Source organism: Papaver somniferum, chromosome 9 (genome assembly GCF_003573695.1).
Source record: "Papaver somniferum cultivar HN1 chromosome 9, ASM357369v1, whole genome shotgun sequence".
In the NCBI taxonomy this organism is placed as follows: Eukaryota; Viridiplantae; Streptophyta; class Magnoliopsida; order Ranunculales; family Papaveraceae; genus Papaver; species Papaver somniferum.
The window spans coordinates 29,679,925-29,697,178 of NC_039366.1; the positions used below are offsets into that span (position 1 = coordinate 29,679,925).

General features: G+C 36.5%; 2 protein-coding genes across 2 annotated transcripts; one reads left to right on the top strand and one right to left on the bottom strand.

Moving 5' to 3' along the window:
- The first annotated feature begins 1,437 nt into the window (after window positions 1-1,437).
- On the top strand, window positions 1,438-3,738 carry LOC113311680 (NAC transcription factor 25-like). The gene is made up of 4 exons (XM_026560484.1): window positions 1,438-1,532; window positions 2,383-2,603; window positions 2,707-3,029; window positions 3,103-3,738. Exons 1-4 carry the CDS (start codon window positions 1,438-1,440, stop codon window positions 3,736-3,738), a joined length of 1,275 nt encoding a protein of 424 aa, XP_026416269.1.
- A 6,739-nt stretch (window positions 3,739-10,477) lies between these two features.
- Window positions 10,478-11,986, bottom strand: LOC113309881 (26S proteasome non-ATPase regulatory subunit 10-like). Its single transcript, XM_026558401.1, has 5 exons — window positions 11,775-11,986; window positions 11,506-11,676; window positions 11,297-11,428; window positions 10,942-11,080; window positions 10,478-10,503 (listed from the first exon to the last, which is right to left on the bottom strand). The coding sequence occupies exons 1-4, from the start codon at window positions 11,839-11,841 to the stop codon at window positions 11,004-11,006; spliced, it is 447 nt and encodes a 148-aa protein (XP_026414186.1). The 5' UTR covers window positions 11,842-11,986; the 3' UTR covers window positions 10,478-10,503; window positions 10,942-11,003.
- Between the last annotated feature and the right edge of the window lie 5,268 nt (window positions 11,987-17,254).

Here is a 17,254-nt window from a genome sequence, read left to right on the forward strand (position 1 = left end):
ATATTAGGAATTATCTTGAGAATCAAGTCTTGTGTGATTGTATAAATATCTTGAAGAATTAATGAGAAAGATACACCAAGATTATTATCAATGTAATCTTTTATGCTTCCGCGTTTATCTCTCCTCTCTCTTGCTCTATCCTTAACATGGTATCAGAGCTAGGTCTCATACGTGGGGTGTAGGCCATGTACACCCGTGATCGAATGACTGGTCACTCGTATGACCTGAACGTGGGGTGGATCGTAACCGATGTCTCCTGCACATCCAAAATCCACACGCGCGTTGGTCCATGTGTTAGGCCGAGTGACTGGCCTTACACGTGAGGAAGGGTGTGAAAGGACAAATATACCGATCGAAGGAATCGAAATCAATAAATAAAGCCCATAACACATTTAGTTCATTGTTTCTGGAAATCCAATTTTGATTTAGGAATTTGTTTGTCTGTGTTACATCATGTATAACAAATATATTGAATTCATAAGGTTCCAGACGTAACTGGAGTCAAATCACCCCTTCAATTTAAGTTTTCATGATAGATGATATTTTTTGAGTTGGGTTGATTAAAGGAAGTATTCAGTGATTTGAAATAGGGGTTTGTTAGAAAAGATGAAATAGAAGGTGACCTTTGGACATTTCATGGTACAACCAGTTTGAATTCATGATGTTTCTTGCACTTTGGATAATCTTAGGTGGCCATTCAGTAGGCATCTGGAGAGGTACTATTTGATGGTCTTAAGTTATTCTCTATCTACGGTTGGTGTTTATTGGTGCTACTGATTCGCATTTGGGTTTATACTTGTTCAGATCTGATAATCCTGTTCGTAAATGGTGCGAACAATAACAACAGAGATTAGGGGAGGTATTTTTGCAAGGGAAGGAAAAGAAAGAAGACGGAGGAGACTAAAAAGACTGGTAGAGAAAAAAACAGAGAGAACCATGTGATTCAGTAATTACGTGGAACATCAATCTTGTACAGCAGGTAGCCACGTTGGATTGGGCGTAGAGAGGGACTTAGAGTAGCATTTCCGTTTGTTTAAAAGATTTGATGAATATTTGATCCGATTTGCGAAATATATTTTTGTTGGTTTTTGAGTGTTCGTAGAACTCTATTAATATTTATTTATGTTTTGTTTCACAATCCCAGGACAATATGAACTACTATCAAATCAAAATAAAATCTGAAACCTAATAATGCGAACCCTGAATTATTTTTAAAACCCCTGCTAAGTATAAACTCTTGTTTGTATTACAGTGATCTTCTTGTCTGCTATCTCCCTAATTCACTGATTAGCGTTAAGGTTTGTATTGGCATTATTTATGTTTTTAAACACACTTTTTTTTCTTCTCACATTCTTTCTTTTAGTTAAAAGTTTATTGATCATACGGTTAGTATTGTCTTCTGTTAATTTTTTTTTGTTAAGATATAGGAAGAAAGGTATGGGTGATGCAGAAAGAATGATCTCCTCAGAAGCACCTCAGAAAAATTACTGTGGCCTATATTATTGTTGGGAATGCTTTCGTAGAGAAGACAGGTAACAAATTATCTTGCAAATTCTATTCGAAGTTTAAGAAAATCTTTATTTGTTGGTTAAAGCTGATTATCGCCCGTTCTAGTTGAGATAGAAGTAGGTGTCATCGTTTTGAATTTTTATCTTTCTCTGACACGAAAAGGGTCCATTTGACTAAACAATAGTGTATTCATGAAAAATGGCTACGCTGGATAGAGCTAAAATAAAATAAATTTAACTAAATTTTTAAGTTTTATTTTAAATTGGGTTAATGCTCAAAAGTTATATTAAAGTTTAAATCTAAAGAGGTTTACTACCTAGCTAGGAAAAGAAAGAAGAAAAATCATCGACCCTAGTGATGTCCTGTTTCGATCTTAGGAGGTAGGTATTATGACCCAACGATTTTACGGTGAGATCTGTAACTTGAATTAAAAATCAATTACGTACTACGAAGACAAGAAACACAAACACTTCCGAAACAGTTATCTTGAAACTGCATGACAAATCGGGGATACCAAATATCTTATGAGACAATTTATAGTACGCTCTAGCAATGTTGTTTTAACACGGTCATTATTTTGATTTGTTTTACGTGGACCATTTACTGTTGTACTCTGACGGAAATTAGCTTGAAAACATTATCCAAGATGTTAAAACTGGTACACTGGAAGTCAAAGGGAAGTCAAAATAGAGAGACAACTTTCTACGCTCTAACAACGCCATTTAATTTGCATGCAAATACGTGCTAACTGTAGAAACATTTGAAGTTTTTAGGGAGTTTTTACCGAAAGCACGCAGTTACATCATGGTGTATGAGAATTATTTGCAATTAGTCGACGATTTTATTGTTCTTTTCTTCTTCTTATTAATGCAGTTGCAATGCTGAGGAGGGATCATCATCATTAACACCAGAACAATTACTCGACGCACAAGTTGAACGTTATTTGAAAAACTTTCCCGAGGGATTGAAATTTCAACCAAGTGATGAGGAGGCAGTACTATATTATCTTGTTAAGAGATCTAGGAATGATCAGTTACCTGTTAGTCCAATAAAAGAAGTAAACATTTACGAGTTTACTCCGGAGGATCTTCTAGGTACATGTTTATATATTGTCGTCGATATGTTAAAGCATTTCGTTTCGACATGTTGATGCAGTACTAATGGTGTTGCATTTGTCTTTCATGTTTTTTCACACAGATAAGTACAAGAATTATGGGATACAAGGGATAGAAGGAAAAGAATTGTACGTTTTCACACCTAGAGAAAGAAAATATCCCAACGGATCTCGACCTGAACGCTATATTACTGGTCGTTATATAGGATATTGGCAAATTTTTGGAAAACCTAAGGATATTTTTAACACGGATGGTACTCCAACTGGTGTCAGGCGTTCGCTGAATTTTTATAAAGGGACGAAAGAAGACCATTCAGATACACCATTCACCATGATTGAATACATCTTAGAAAGTAGGATACAGAGTAAATCAGGTCATCAAGATGGCAATAAGAAGCAGGAGCCGGTAAGCATGCATTTTCAAATTCATTTATTTGCAGTGACATTTAATTTGCACTAACATTTAACCCCTGATTCAGGTGAAATTGGCTTTGTGTAAGATTTGGGAAAGACTACCTGCTAAGGAAGTTTTGTCACCGGTAGCAAAATCGTCGATGGAGAATACTGATACTACTTTGCTCGAGAACGCAGAATATAATTCATCAGAGCTGGTCATGGAGGCACATCAAGGTTCCTCCTCGAGCAATATGGTTACGCCTACTGATAATGAAAATGCCTCGCGTACTAATGGATTCTTGCAGTTGCAAGACTACAACATTGTAGATGCGACCAACTCGTATGGCGGTTTTCTGGATAATAAATACATAAACAACATATCGTTTGAACAACAATATGATCTGGACCTTGCTTCTTTGCTCGACGACACTAACACAGAGTTCAATTCATTTGAGCCAGCCATGGGGGCGTATCAAGATTTTACCTTGATGGATATGGTTACGCCTAATGATGGGAATTTCTCAAATATCAATAGATCCTTGCAAGGCCATATGGCGATGGAGGAGACATTTGTCAATCCTTTTATGACTTCCGGTGACCACTGTTTGCCGGGACAAAAACAAAACGGAGAGTTACAGGGTGGCCAAGAGAACCAATTTGAGTCATCAGTCATTCTAAACGATTTGTATATCAATGGTTCTTCTTCAGCAAATCAATAACCGAAATAACCAGACATCAAAAGCAAGGATATCACTGGACCCAAGATGAGGACGGACTAGGGAATCCAAAATCTTGGGGCTAAAATTTCTACGCAAGTGTTTACACTTTTTTCTTGGCTTCGGAACAAAGACGTATATATCACTTTTTTCTACGTATATATATACTAAAACTAAGTTGAGATTTATTTTTCTACGTATATATATTTTGTGCTAATTAATGTCATCATCGAAACCAAAATCAATAGGTATTGAATTATTCACCTAGCCCTAAATGCATGGGTGCACCATTCTCCGGGATGTAATATACATTAGCATATTTATTTATTTTTGAAGCATACATTATGATTAGCACATTATATATGAACTTTCAAAAGGTTTCTGACGACTTAGTTTAGTTACAGTAAGTTTTTGTGTAGAGGCTCCTAAAATAAGTGGTAAAGGCTCTTGGTATTTTAGGTAGGTTCCGTTTACTCGAAGTCATTCACATTTTCAAGCCCGGGTAGCAGTTTAGATACGTTTCGTCCCACATTTCCTTTAAACATCAGATATGGTTGGTTTTTATTGTTCTCATAGTTTGCAATTTGCATGTCGGAGTGATTTCTTTCTTGTTTACTGCGTTGCTTTAGATATTAGTTGACTTCTGTAGTTTTTCTTATACCTCGTCTAATTTGGTATTGGACTAATATGTTCTTGACGCATAAACGATCTCCTCAAACAACCATCTTACTTATGAAAAATATGCAGGTAGTTTATAAAGTGCAGCAGTAGCATAGTGGAAGTCACTGATATCTTTTGCTTATGGTTCGTAAATATATAAGACGATTGTTCGATCTTTATAAGGTAGAGAGATAGGTCCGTCCATTAGTATTTAACGTTATAAAGACCGAATTTTATCCAGCACATCAAGGTGCTATACGTGTAGGAAGTTAAATACGTCAGAGTAATAGATAAAATTCGATCTTCATAAAGTTGTATTTCATTGGTTCAGAAATGATGCACAAAATCCTGGGGTAAGGTTGTTCCAAAACTGTCCATTTACATGCCCAAAGATAGGCTCCTATTTTTTATTTATTTTGATCCAAAAATCACCGCATCAAAATTGATATTGTGAAGCAAATACGAGGTGAGCACATCAACATGTTCCGAGGCCTTATTCAAAATTAAGAGCTTTGACAGGCTCCTACTAAACTAGCTTGGGGGTAAGTTTCATTCCATCTAAGTGGGGTGTCTTGGGAATTCCACCACCTTATGGTCATTCCAACAATCACTTGGTTTCTGATTAAATTGAATACTCTCCGATGAATTTTAACAGCAAGCATCATTGCTTTTATCCGGAAAGGTACTGAAGATGGAGGAGGTAAGTCTCCGGTTGATGCTCTGGCAGTTATGGGTGGTAACGGTATATTGCTAGGACCACAATGATTTTGAATTTCATTTTAGTTGAAATAAATGCAGGTGACAAATTTTTTCAGTGCGAACAACTGAAGGGAAATAAATGCGGAAGAAGATGATACGCAGTTTACTCTTTCTTAAAAGAGTGAAGGCATTGTAAGTGAGATGCAAGAGATCATGGAAAAAACGGAAATCCAAGCTTGACCGTAATTAGTTCCGAATAAAAATCCCGAACCGGGAGGAAATTTGGGGCCCACTTTTAACACTGGTATCACAATGCTAGAACGCTAATCAAGACCCTTGAATTCCCATATCCGGATTTATGGCCCACTTATAACACTATATCACAATGGTAGAACGCTAATCAAGACCCTTGGATTCCCATATCGGGATTTAATGCGGGAGCGATTGCGGTAAGTGTAGCATCCACAGAAAAACGAAGACAAAATCTAAAATATAACTGAGGTCAAAGTTACACACTAATAGGCAGCGTAACTCTATCAACTAGAGATATAGGTTTAAGCTAAGTACTATGGGCTACATTGAGCGGCTAGATTAGCAGAAAAGTGTTGCAATTCAGAAAAGAAGTGTTGTCTATTTATTAACATTAGTTCTATTTGTTAACTAGCGGCGAGATAGTAGCGTTGAATGATTGAGCGACATAAAAATCATCTTTTCGCTGAATGGTTCAGCGCTGAGAGATTTGTTTTTTGATCTGACGGCTGAGATTGGTTGCGATGAACCAAGCGCTGGGCGTTAATGTGGACTGCTAATCTAGCTGCTAGATTAGCACTGTCATAGGACTTAGGAGGTTGTCCTAACTGACGTGGACTGCTAATATAGCTGCTAGATTAACACCATATGACTTAGCCTTAACACATAAGGTACTATGGGGGTTACCCGGTTATGACATAATTTACTTGTTTCTAAATTGGTATAACAACATATTTTATTTTAATTTATTTTAGTTTGATCAGACTCGTTTGATTTATCTAAATCCGGCTCAATGTGTTTTTTGAGTCAGATCTAACTCATTTGACTCAAAAATATGTGAATCAGTGACTTGGTTCCATGAGTCAGGGTATTAAATTACTTTACTTAAAAAGTTCGAGTCAGGGATTAGGTCTAACTCAGATTGCGAGCCAGGGCGGACTTAAAAAAAACAAACTGTCTAATATCTGACTCGTGCTGAGTTAAGGACCAAGTCAGATTCAGACACTGAGTCAAACACAAAGTCAAACATCTTCAAGTCAAAAATCTTACTTAAAAGAAGAAAAGAAAACAGATATATATTTTTTTAAATAAAATATGTGAACTTGGCATAAGGTTCCAATCTGGAAGGGCCTTGTGCTTGTGTTAGAAAGGTGGTAACCTGGAAAGAAAAAAAAAGGGTTGTACATATACCAAAGGAAATTTCATTCAGAAAGTTGTGGGAAAATGTCATAGCCATCTTCTTCCAGACAAGTCATAGTTCATCTCTGAGCTTCAACAACTTTCCTATAGCCAAGCAAGAAACAAAATAAAAAACAACCAGATACAATATCACCAGGAAAAGACACAAAAGTTAAAAATAGATCAATTAATCATTGTTTTTCTCAAAGGGCAGTAAGAATTGAACCTGTATGCATCTTTGAGCTCTTGACTATTAGGACTCAACTCCAAACCGGCAAGGAAGGCTTTTTCTGCCTTATCATACCTCTGCAATGCAACAAAAGAAACTTATAAACACAGTCCATCCATTTTTCTTTTTTTTTTCAGCACGATGAAATAAAGATTGTGTTCTAGAAAATGCTCATCAAAGATGAACCAATTGCAAGATTAAGGGTAGCTAAGAGAAAACCTAGAAAGCAGCAAGGTAAACGAAAGAACGAAACAAGAAGCTGTCTTACTTTTAGTAAACTGTGCGCTACACCTGTCCTATAATATCCCTTAGAGCGTCCACAGTGGGAGAGTAAACCCAAATATTTGGTCTTTTGAACAGACGTAGTGGAACGTACTATCGATCAAATTTTGATCAACGACTAAAACCCAGAGTATATTTGATCTGGGACCAAGACTAAACCCAGATATAGTCGAGCGTTGATATACTTCACGCCCCACCACCAGGCGGACATATAGTGCACCCACATCAGGCGTTGGTATAGTCTACGCCCCACACCAGGCGTTGGTATAGTTTACGCTCCACATGGGGCGTACGTAAAGTCTACGCCCCATTTTTTTTTTAATTATTTTGTATGGGACGGGCATTATACCCCCGCCCCATTCTTTGTTTTGAAAATCAATTTAGTGGGGCGGGCATTATACCCCCGCCCCATTCTTTGTTTTGAAAATCAATTTAGTGGGGCGGGCTTTATACCTCCGCCCCACTTCTTTCATTTTTTTTTTTTAATGCACGTCCCAATCAGGCGTTGGTATAGTCTACGCCCCACACCAGGCGAACGTATAATGTACGTCTGACCAAATTTAGTCTTCCCACCGTAGCGTCACACACCATACTAAATCCAAAATTTGATCTTTTTTCCCTCTTTGGTCTTTGGTTATACTCGCACCACTGCAGTTGCTCTTAGGCCAATATTGTCTTCACACTATGCATGCACTGGCATCTATTAAAGCCTTGGCACCTTCATTCATGCGGGCCCAGCACATACTCCGGTTAGAAAGTATAATTGCGTCATTCGGATCAATTTTGTTTGCCTATATTCGCATCATAAAACAGAGTACATTAGTTATATAATGGTTGCTTCACGTAACACAAAATAGAAGGAATATATGAACTCAAGATGGAAAAAAAATGAAACATCAACAATCACTAAAAGAGACCAGTAAGGGATTAATATAGAGGGCATTCAGTTCATCGATTGAAGGCAGTATTAATTAGGTAAAACTCGTGAGAAGAGAAAAGTTCGTCAAAGCTTTCAATAAAGATTAGGAAATGAGCAGCGCTCGAACAAACACCAAAAGTCTGATTGAATCAGTGAAAATGCATTTTCTCAATAAACTGAAAAATATCACGTCAGGTGTAATAAATAATGAGAACAACTTCACAGGCTCATTCTGGTCTAAAATACGACTACAAATATTTTCTAGAAGCTTCTGAAAAAACTACCACATATTTGACCAACAAAATGGCGGAGATATTTTCCAACATTAAACTAAACAACCATATAAAAGAGACGGATACGTAAACTTTACAAAAAAGTTACAGCCATAGACTAGCATTGTTCAGACGTAGACCAAAATATCAGCAACTAAATAGTTAAGACTAGCTAGGATGCTAGGTTATGCATGAGGACCGTCTAAGAAATCAGGATAAAGAAGTCAAACAACTTATATTAAAGAATATATGACAGAAATACTAGTCAATTAAATCTCAAAAAACTCAAATTGGAACCTCTAACAATGACATAAACTTGTATACATCAAAATAAATTCACTGAAGTTAATGATTCTCGCTGCCATAAATTTAACAATAAGCATCATAAATATGTAATTCAGGGTTCACTTCCATCTAATGATATATAGTCACGTTAAAAAGAAAAGGTACCTTTGAGTAGAAAAATATTGCCTTGTAATAGTCCTTTTTATTAAATGCATCTGTGCCACTTAACTTTGCCTCGTGAAACTTTTCCTTGGCTTTCAGCTCCCTCTTCAAAAGTTAAGGATCTCACAGTTATTAAGTAATATGTACCATATCATAGGTTACAAAAAAAAAACAGCTATAACATGATAGATATGACACCTGTGTTTTATTTTATACAAACACAATAATAGAAGGAAAGTCGCCAATTATTGGGTTTCGACCTACAGAAGTAAGTTATATGTGGAATACCTGTTCCTTAGCTTGATCAGACTGTACATGTGCAATTACTCCACCAACGCTCCAGTCGATATATCCCGGAATACGAAAAGTAACAGGGAAAAGAATCTCAACAACATTAGAATAACCATTGAGTGCGGCAATTTCTATTGGTGTGAATCCATCCTGTGATAAAAAAAAGTTGAATTTCTTAAGCCAAAATATGCCAAAGAGAACTTAGGATCTATTGTCAGCTTGTTTACAATGCAAAAAAACAGATGTCAAGCACAATATCTAGCAAACCCACAGTTTAAGAATGCACGATCTACGTTTGAATAGAAGTCATTCATATTTGGAACCATTTTATAGATTCAGAATGCTGGACCTAGAGAAGCATTGATGAAAAGGTTGCTTACTTTCATAAAATTCAACATGCGTCTGAGGTAAGGTCACATCGATATTTAGAAGTGTCTCCATAATGAAACCTTAATTAACATTATCATATTCTGGTGTGCTAGTTTACCAATTTTAAGTTTAGTTGATCATAAGAAGGATAATCAGTCTAACACTTTCTAACTCTGCGCTAGAAATCTAACACTTTCTAAGTATCTATGCATGCTACATTAGTATGATATATGCCCAACAAAGCGTGTCATCCGGATGTATTGAGCTTGCAGGTAGAGAGTAAATATAGGCCGACAACTACATTGAAATAGCAAATTTAGAGATAAATGAAACATGTACAGGTCAGATAACATTACATTATTTGTGATATCTGGATTAGCACCAGCTTGAATTAAGCGCTTGATGATTTGTGTTAGCCCATCTTCTGCTGCAGCTATCAGAGGTGTTTCTCCATATGATCCACCATCTGGGTCAGCACCAGCCTACAAAGATGTTAGAAGGTAGAAAGTTATTCATATTATATAGGCATCAAAATCATGAAAGTACTCAGTAGGATCATATTAGACCAATGCTAAACTCGAAAGAAGCCATTTCATTCAAAACGTATTGAACCACTACTAGAGCTTACTAAAATAAATTTTTGACTAATCTGAGGAGCAACTTCTGCAGAAAATAAAAATCAACATCTCTGAAATCTCTGATCTTTTTTTTACTTTGCTTCTTTGGTGATAGGATCTCCTAAAAATCCCTATTGTGTGTCATACGTCTACACAGACATCTATTTGCTCTTGGGGAAGCAACATACTGTTAGGGATAGCAAGTTTTCTTAATTGAGCTTGCACCTCCACCAGAAAATGTGAAAATAACTAAATTGGTTAAATAATATGTGATCAAAAAGAAGCAACTCTACTACTGCAGTAGGAACCGAAATTAATAAATCAAATCTAAATGCTGACATTAAAAACAAGGTAAATATTGACCAGCCCTTTGGAAGATTACAACCAACAAAGAGAGAACAGAATTGTAGCTATTGCTAAGGAAACTACCCAAAAACATGCCTATAACAGGGTGATTGTATTTGGTACCTCAAATAAAGGCTCGACGCATTGTAACTATCCAGATACAATAGATCCTGCCAGTGGTGTAAACGAACAGCCAGGAGACAAATTAGGCTGCATAAACAAAAGAAAGCTAAATTATTTTACTACGTATAGTTGGAAAAGAAATAATAATAGCAAAAAAGGTCAAATGAATGCATTCAAGAAATAAATTCTTAGTAGTTGTGTTGTAGCTATCCATGGTTGACTATCCAAATGAAGCACCAATGAGTATTATCCTTAACTACAATTCCAAGTTACTTGCGGTCAAGTGAAAGGATAATTAGATCCCTCACTAGAGTATGATGTTGAACTAAACTCCTCTACCCACTACTCGCTAAATTATAATAGTTCTAGAGAAAAAAAACAAAACATATCCTAAAACATAATATCAAACTCTGGGTGTAAGTGGTAGCACAACCCATTAACTATATAATAAACAGACATATGGTTCTATATGTAGATGATTCACAACCGCACATGTATTCATAGACAACAGGTAGCACAACTCACATTTGCATTGTGATCCAACAAAATCAGTAACCCCTCGAATTGGCCGAAATTAGCAGCGATAACTAGGGTGTGCCAATTTCACTTAAAGCATTTGCATTAACACCTTTTGAAAGTAATCTGGTAAGTATCTCCGTATATCCTGCAGGTGACACCTAAGATTAAATTTCATGGGCATAAAGTATAAGATGCAGAATAGACTCAAAACAATCATCGTAATCCACACACATCAAAAAGAAAAAAGAGCGAACGAATTTGTTGCCCAACATTCTTTTATGGTTATAGTAGAAATTAACTTCAGCATTTATCTTATGAGACTATGTAATTCCGAAAATAATGCACACAAAATGTGGTATACCTTTTTCAGCAGCGGCATGCAAAGGAGTATAACCTTTGAAGTTAGATGACTTAGGATCAGCACCCTTTCCAAGTAGATATTCAATAGTGTTTATATTCCCATCCAGTGTTGCATGTAACAACGGAGAATCACCTGTACAACCAACACAATTAGCATTAAGACACAAATCCCATTCCTAACCTAAACCCTAAAGATTTATTCAATCATACGTTTTTCATCTTTGGTATTGACATCAAGTCCCAATTCCTCAATCAAGTACTTGAGAACATTTAACTTTCCTTCTATAGCAGCAAAGTGAATAACTCCTACTCCATTATCATCTTTTACATTCCTCACAGTGGTTGCTAATCCTCTTCCATCATCACATTTTGCAAGTAATTCTGATTTAAACACAAACAGAAACAAAAATCCAAAAATTGTACAAAATTATACAGTACAAATTCAATGATGTTCTTGATTTCTTTTCAAAATTGCTTACTCTTAAGTCCGTTAAGTTCTCCTTTAGTAGCCGCAGTGAGAATATCGACACGTCTTGATGATTCCATAACTGCAACTGAAAAAAATACGATTGACGGAGAAGAAGATCGAATAGTAATTGTTTTTAGGGTTTTATTATGGAAGAGGAGAATTTATATACCACCACGACAATCCAATTTCGGAAAATTCTAATTCATTCCCCCCAGAAATTTGGCAGGGGATTAAACGAGTCGGGACGGTTTCTGATTTTGCTTTCCTTTTTTTTTTGTGTTTGTAACGGAAAGCGGAAGGGGGTGATTCAAGAAGGCGCCAATTTGAGCTTTTTAACGAAAAAGAAAATCAATAAAAAATGTATTCCGGGTAAACCCAATGAACATAACCGCTAGTCAGGCCCGCAGACAAATAATCTGATTTGGGGAGACAATTACATGATTTTTTTTTTCCAAAGTAAAGAATCGATACTGATGAGTTTCCGACTCAGGTTATCGTTATCACTAGGGCTGCACAACGGGTAGGGTGGATAGAAAATGGTCTATATCTGCCACCATATCCGTTTACTGGCGGTTAAGAAAAATTTTACCCGCCACCCTACCCGCCATTAAACGGATAAGATCCTACCCAACCCATTCTCTGACAGGTCGGGTAGGGTAGGGTGGCGGTTATAACCGTGCAACACGAATACTAGAAACATAAATTCGTACCTAATAATATTCTTAATAAATTACAATAATCTAAACATGATGAATGCCTGACCAAATCTATTCAAGCATGTGATATTTGGTGTCTGGCAAATGCCAAGGATTAGAGAAGCATATTTTGGCACCCAACTTGTAACATTTCAGTTAAATATTAGCAATGGTAAACCAAGAAGAAAAAGTCATGACAGTAAATAAAGATGAGAGGATTTCGGATAAGAGAAAGTAACCACATCTTCTGATAAAGAGAAATGTAACTTACAGGACACTTCGTGGATAAGACTGCTCAAACAAATAAACGCCTGCGCAGCTAAGAAACTTAGTGATGATAAATAACATACATGGAAGAGCTTCTGCTGAAATGTATATCTACAATAAACTATCTTGTAGAAGAAAATGTGTATGCTGAGCTATGACTCTCATTCGCAGTCAGGTTTGGTGTCGAAACTGCTCAAGCAGATTGCAAAAGCTTGAAATGCAGAAAGTGGGTAACGGTAATCCATGGTGAAGATGTCTTTCCCTATCTTCCCAAACTGTAGTATAACTTTTTCTTGCTCTGCCGCTGAAACCTGATGGGAAGCCTTCACAGCAGCCACTAGCTGGAAATTGTTAACTGATGCCACGGTTACACGTCCTCTAAGGTTAAGGCACCAACACTGTAGCTGCTCATGCCATCTAGGGGCTTTGTTCTTTAACACCAGCGGGTCTCCTGCGCCTGGTAGTGTTGGGGTCTCTGATAGGCTGGTGGAGCTGAATGGGATGAGAGGCTCCTTGGGTTTTGAAGTTGATGGGACAGAAAATTGATCTTCGAGTGAGTGAGGGAATGAGGTTGGTGTTGGGGCAGTACCCCTTCCTGAATTGCAGAGATGGGAATCGAATGCATTGTGCATTGCATTCGACGGGGTCCTCTGGAGCGGAGAACATTAAGCTCATAAGAGATGGTAGCTACATTGTAATTCCCTGCTGGAACTCTGGGAGATACTTGCTTGGCATGGATTCTTCGATTTGATCGACAATTCGATTGGACTGCTGCGTCACAGGGGGTTGACTGTCATAAACCGTAAACTTGGTTCCGAGAAAATTGGACCTGGTGAAAGTTTATCAAGAAAATCTCTAATTAAACATCATGATCTGAAATAAGAAAACCTTTAATCCAAACATATAAACTATGAATCCTAGGTAGAAACTATATCTTACCTCAGTTTTCCAATGTACGTGTTGCTTACACGAGAAAAATCATCAGATACCAAAGATATCACAAAATCAGTATTGGTTGCTCTTCTAACTTTTCTAGCAGCAAACAACAATTTCCCATTCTCCCCCAACAATGCTGCAATTCGAGAAACATAATTAGGCCATGAAGTTTCACTTGCTTCTAATCTCTGAATTAGGGCTGCACAACGGGTAGGATGGGTAGGATATGGCCTATACCCGCCACCCTACCCGTTTACTGGCGGTTATGAAAATCTTTACCCGCCACCTAACCCGCCAAATAATGGATAGGATAGGATACGGTTAAAAAACTGACGGGTAGAGTAGTGTTGGCGGGTATGAGTAGGGTATGTGCACTCCTGGTTATCACCGTGGATAGACTCTTATCAATGACAGAGAAAGCGGCATCTAAATTGCATAGGTGAATATAATAATCGGTAATAAATGTTGAGTTATTTGTTGTTGTCAAATTTTGCATACTTTTTTATATACATCGGTATGCGCAAAGCGTTAGTAAAAGGTTGTATGCATATTGTAGGCATCTGCCGTGTATATGCAAATTTATCGCTCAAGGAATGGACCGAAAACATGGTTCAAATGTAGACCAATCCCCTCCACCACTAAGATTTACAGGGGATAAGGTTTTAAGATTTGAGTGGGGCCTTCAAAAGAGCTTTGAATGGTTGAATTTCATAGGTCCAGACCATAAAAAAAGTTCCGTCATTAGTTTTCCGATTTTTTTTATGGAAAATATCTACTAATTGATGATGGGATTTTCTGGGTATTAGAGATGCTTTATTCTACTAAGGAATAACATTGATAAGTCTTGAACCCGAGGTTGAGTAGTAAAATTTTTAAATATTTGAATGCTCATTTGTACTCATGATAAATCAATATAAGTTTGGTCCATGATTTTATTTAAGAAGTAATAAGAAAATACTTTATTTGTCCATTTTTTTTTCCATAGTCTATAAATTTCTTTCTCCAATAACATTTTGTTATTAATATGTGGGATATTAATCTTTTATTTGTCGATTTACTTAGTATTTTCTAAGGAAATCCAAGCTAACCATTAACTATGTAATGCGTTCTAAAACAATTTATTGCCCCCTTCTAAATAACCGATCATATTTCTGTCGTACTCTTGGAAGATTTCAGGGTCCCTGAGGTTAGGAAGGAATAAAAATTTCAGACACTTGCATAAAATCAAAACTAGATAATTTTCCTTAAGGTGAAAAATGTTTAGAGCTTTTTCTTCTAAAGCTAGAGTCCAGAAGTAAAGAAGGCGATTATCTTTGTAAGGTCAGGATCCTTAATTGGTGCACATATTCTTTTGGTGGACTACTTAAAGTTCAGTGATGAATTGATCGATACTATACCAAATTGTTCCCAGTGGTGGAATGAGGATTCGTACGTATAACAGGGAAAAAAAAAGGAAAAAAAAAAACCATTATGTAGGAAGAAAATATTAAATATAAAAGCGAACTAAAAGAGGTTTTTGTCCTGTATAAATAGTCTTTGAAACACACTACCGGTAGTTTCACATGAACAATCACCTGTTACCTAAGTTAAAGGGAAACTGAACTAATCATATAATTTGGTGCTACAGTTGACCTTTCATTACGATCAGTCAACAACAGTCTTTGGTACCTTTTGCTCTTTAGGTCATATAAAATGAAACCCCAATCGAGCTCCCATAAACCTCATCGTTCTTGAAACTCCATATTAACTTCAATTCCCTGTGAGTAGTTTCTTTCACCAGGATGGTGTGGAAACCTTTAGTCTAGGATTCTCACACTCCATAATCTTGCATCATCCATATATCAACACAGACATTAAAAACATGAAAAACTAAACATAGGCACCCTCCTAATACTGCCACATCTATTTCAAATGTATCTTATTCCAAAGGTTCTTATGGATATGGCTCCATAGGCACTTATGGCAGTGATATCTCTTCGAATCTCTCATTGACAATATCTAAACGGACAAGTACAGTGGAGTTTTCTCCAGAGGTACGTGCTAGCCAATGTATATCTTCACAAAAGAGCACTCCAGAATGTCTTTTATAAAGATAGTAAGGTAAGCCTTGAAAAATTCTCCATGAATTTGATCTTAATGAATAGACGTCAATATGAGAACACTTTGAATCCGGTCAGCCATAAACCTTACCAAGTTTTAATCATCAGTCTTGTAATCGCAGCAAAATCCATATCCTTCTGTGTCTTCGTAGTCTACTTCCGGTGCCCTTGGTACGTTCTTGTATACTTTTGTTGACGGATTCCAAATATAAAATTCTTTACTTTAACCTCTTGCGGTAATACTTATCCAAACCAAGCCATTGAATGAAGACAAAAGCTCAAATTCACGGTCTTGAAATATAGAAGGATAATCCATTCCATATAAAAATTCACACTCCTTTTCTGTTGTTGATGTTGGGAATGGAAATAAAGAAGATATTGACTTATAATTTATCGTATACAGTTCCTTGTGTTTAGCTTCGCAAAACATAATACTAATGTTGTTTTTTATGTTACTAAGCTCATGATGCCTATTTTGAAAACTACGACTACGAAATAGTGCACGAGAAGACTTGCTTACGCATTTGAATCGCAAAAGATACCTCTTTGGTACCCTTAAGAAGATTTCTTGGAGAATCTTTTCAAGGAGGTGTGGCATTGTTGCAATTGCCTTTTTCTTCTTCTTGAACTTCATGTTGTGTGAGAAGAGTAAAAAACGCTAACAAGAAGACACTTCCATATAGATATCTATATTATAAAAAGAAGTGGTGTGTGTAGCCTGATAAATCCGATCATCGATTTCGTCATCCCACGACGTGGATCGATTCGTTATATGTTTTATATAGATGTCCGTCGGATTGTTGGGTTTCCTGATTTGACTATGCTTCCATAATAAGATGTCTTGACCATTATATATCGGGAAAAAAATATCACGTTAACTACGTTTTCTAATAAAAATATGGGAGAGGGATATATTCAAATTTCCTTATCTGACTACGTTTTGAGAGATACTTACGTTTTATCTATAAGGGAAAACAAAAAAGGAAACCAATGCAAAAAAAATCGCAAATTTTTTTTTTCAAAGAAAATGTAGACAGCCGTAGGACATTAACACAATATCACAGTATCTATATGTGTACTAGGTATCAAGTTAAACTAACTAAGTTATGGTAAGGTAAAGTAAGGAATTGGAGAAAGTTGTTGGGAAGGAAGCTTCACCCGGATGCAACCTGGTGCTTCATTCTCTTCCTTTCGCAGCAAATTAAGACAAAGCAAAAATAAAATGTTACCAAATAGACACGAACTCAAAAACACGAATAGCACCCCATGAAATCATTTCTTGCAAATTAAATACCCAATGACATAATTTAATTTGCAATTTAAAGAAAGCACGAGGAGCAAGCATAAAACCTTGCCCAAAAACATAAAAAAATGAACAGCCTAAAAGTTTGACTCGGTCAATCATACCTTTGAGGATGCAAATGTACAAATTGCTGAATGGAGACAAAGTTGTACAACAAAATGGACAAACAAACTCGGTGTAGTTTACTAAT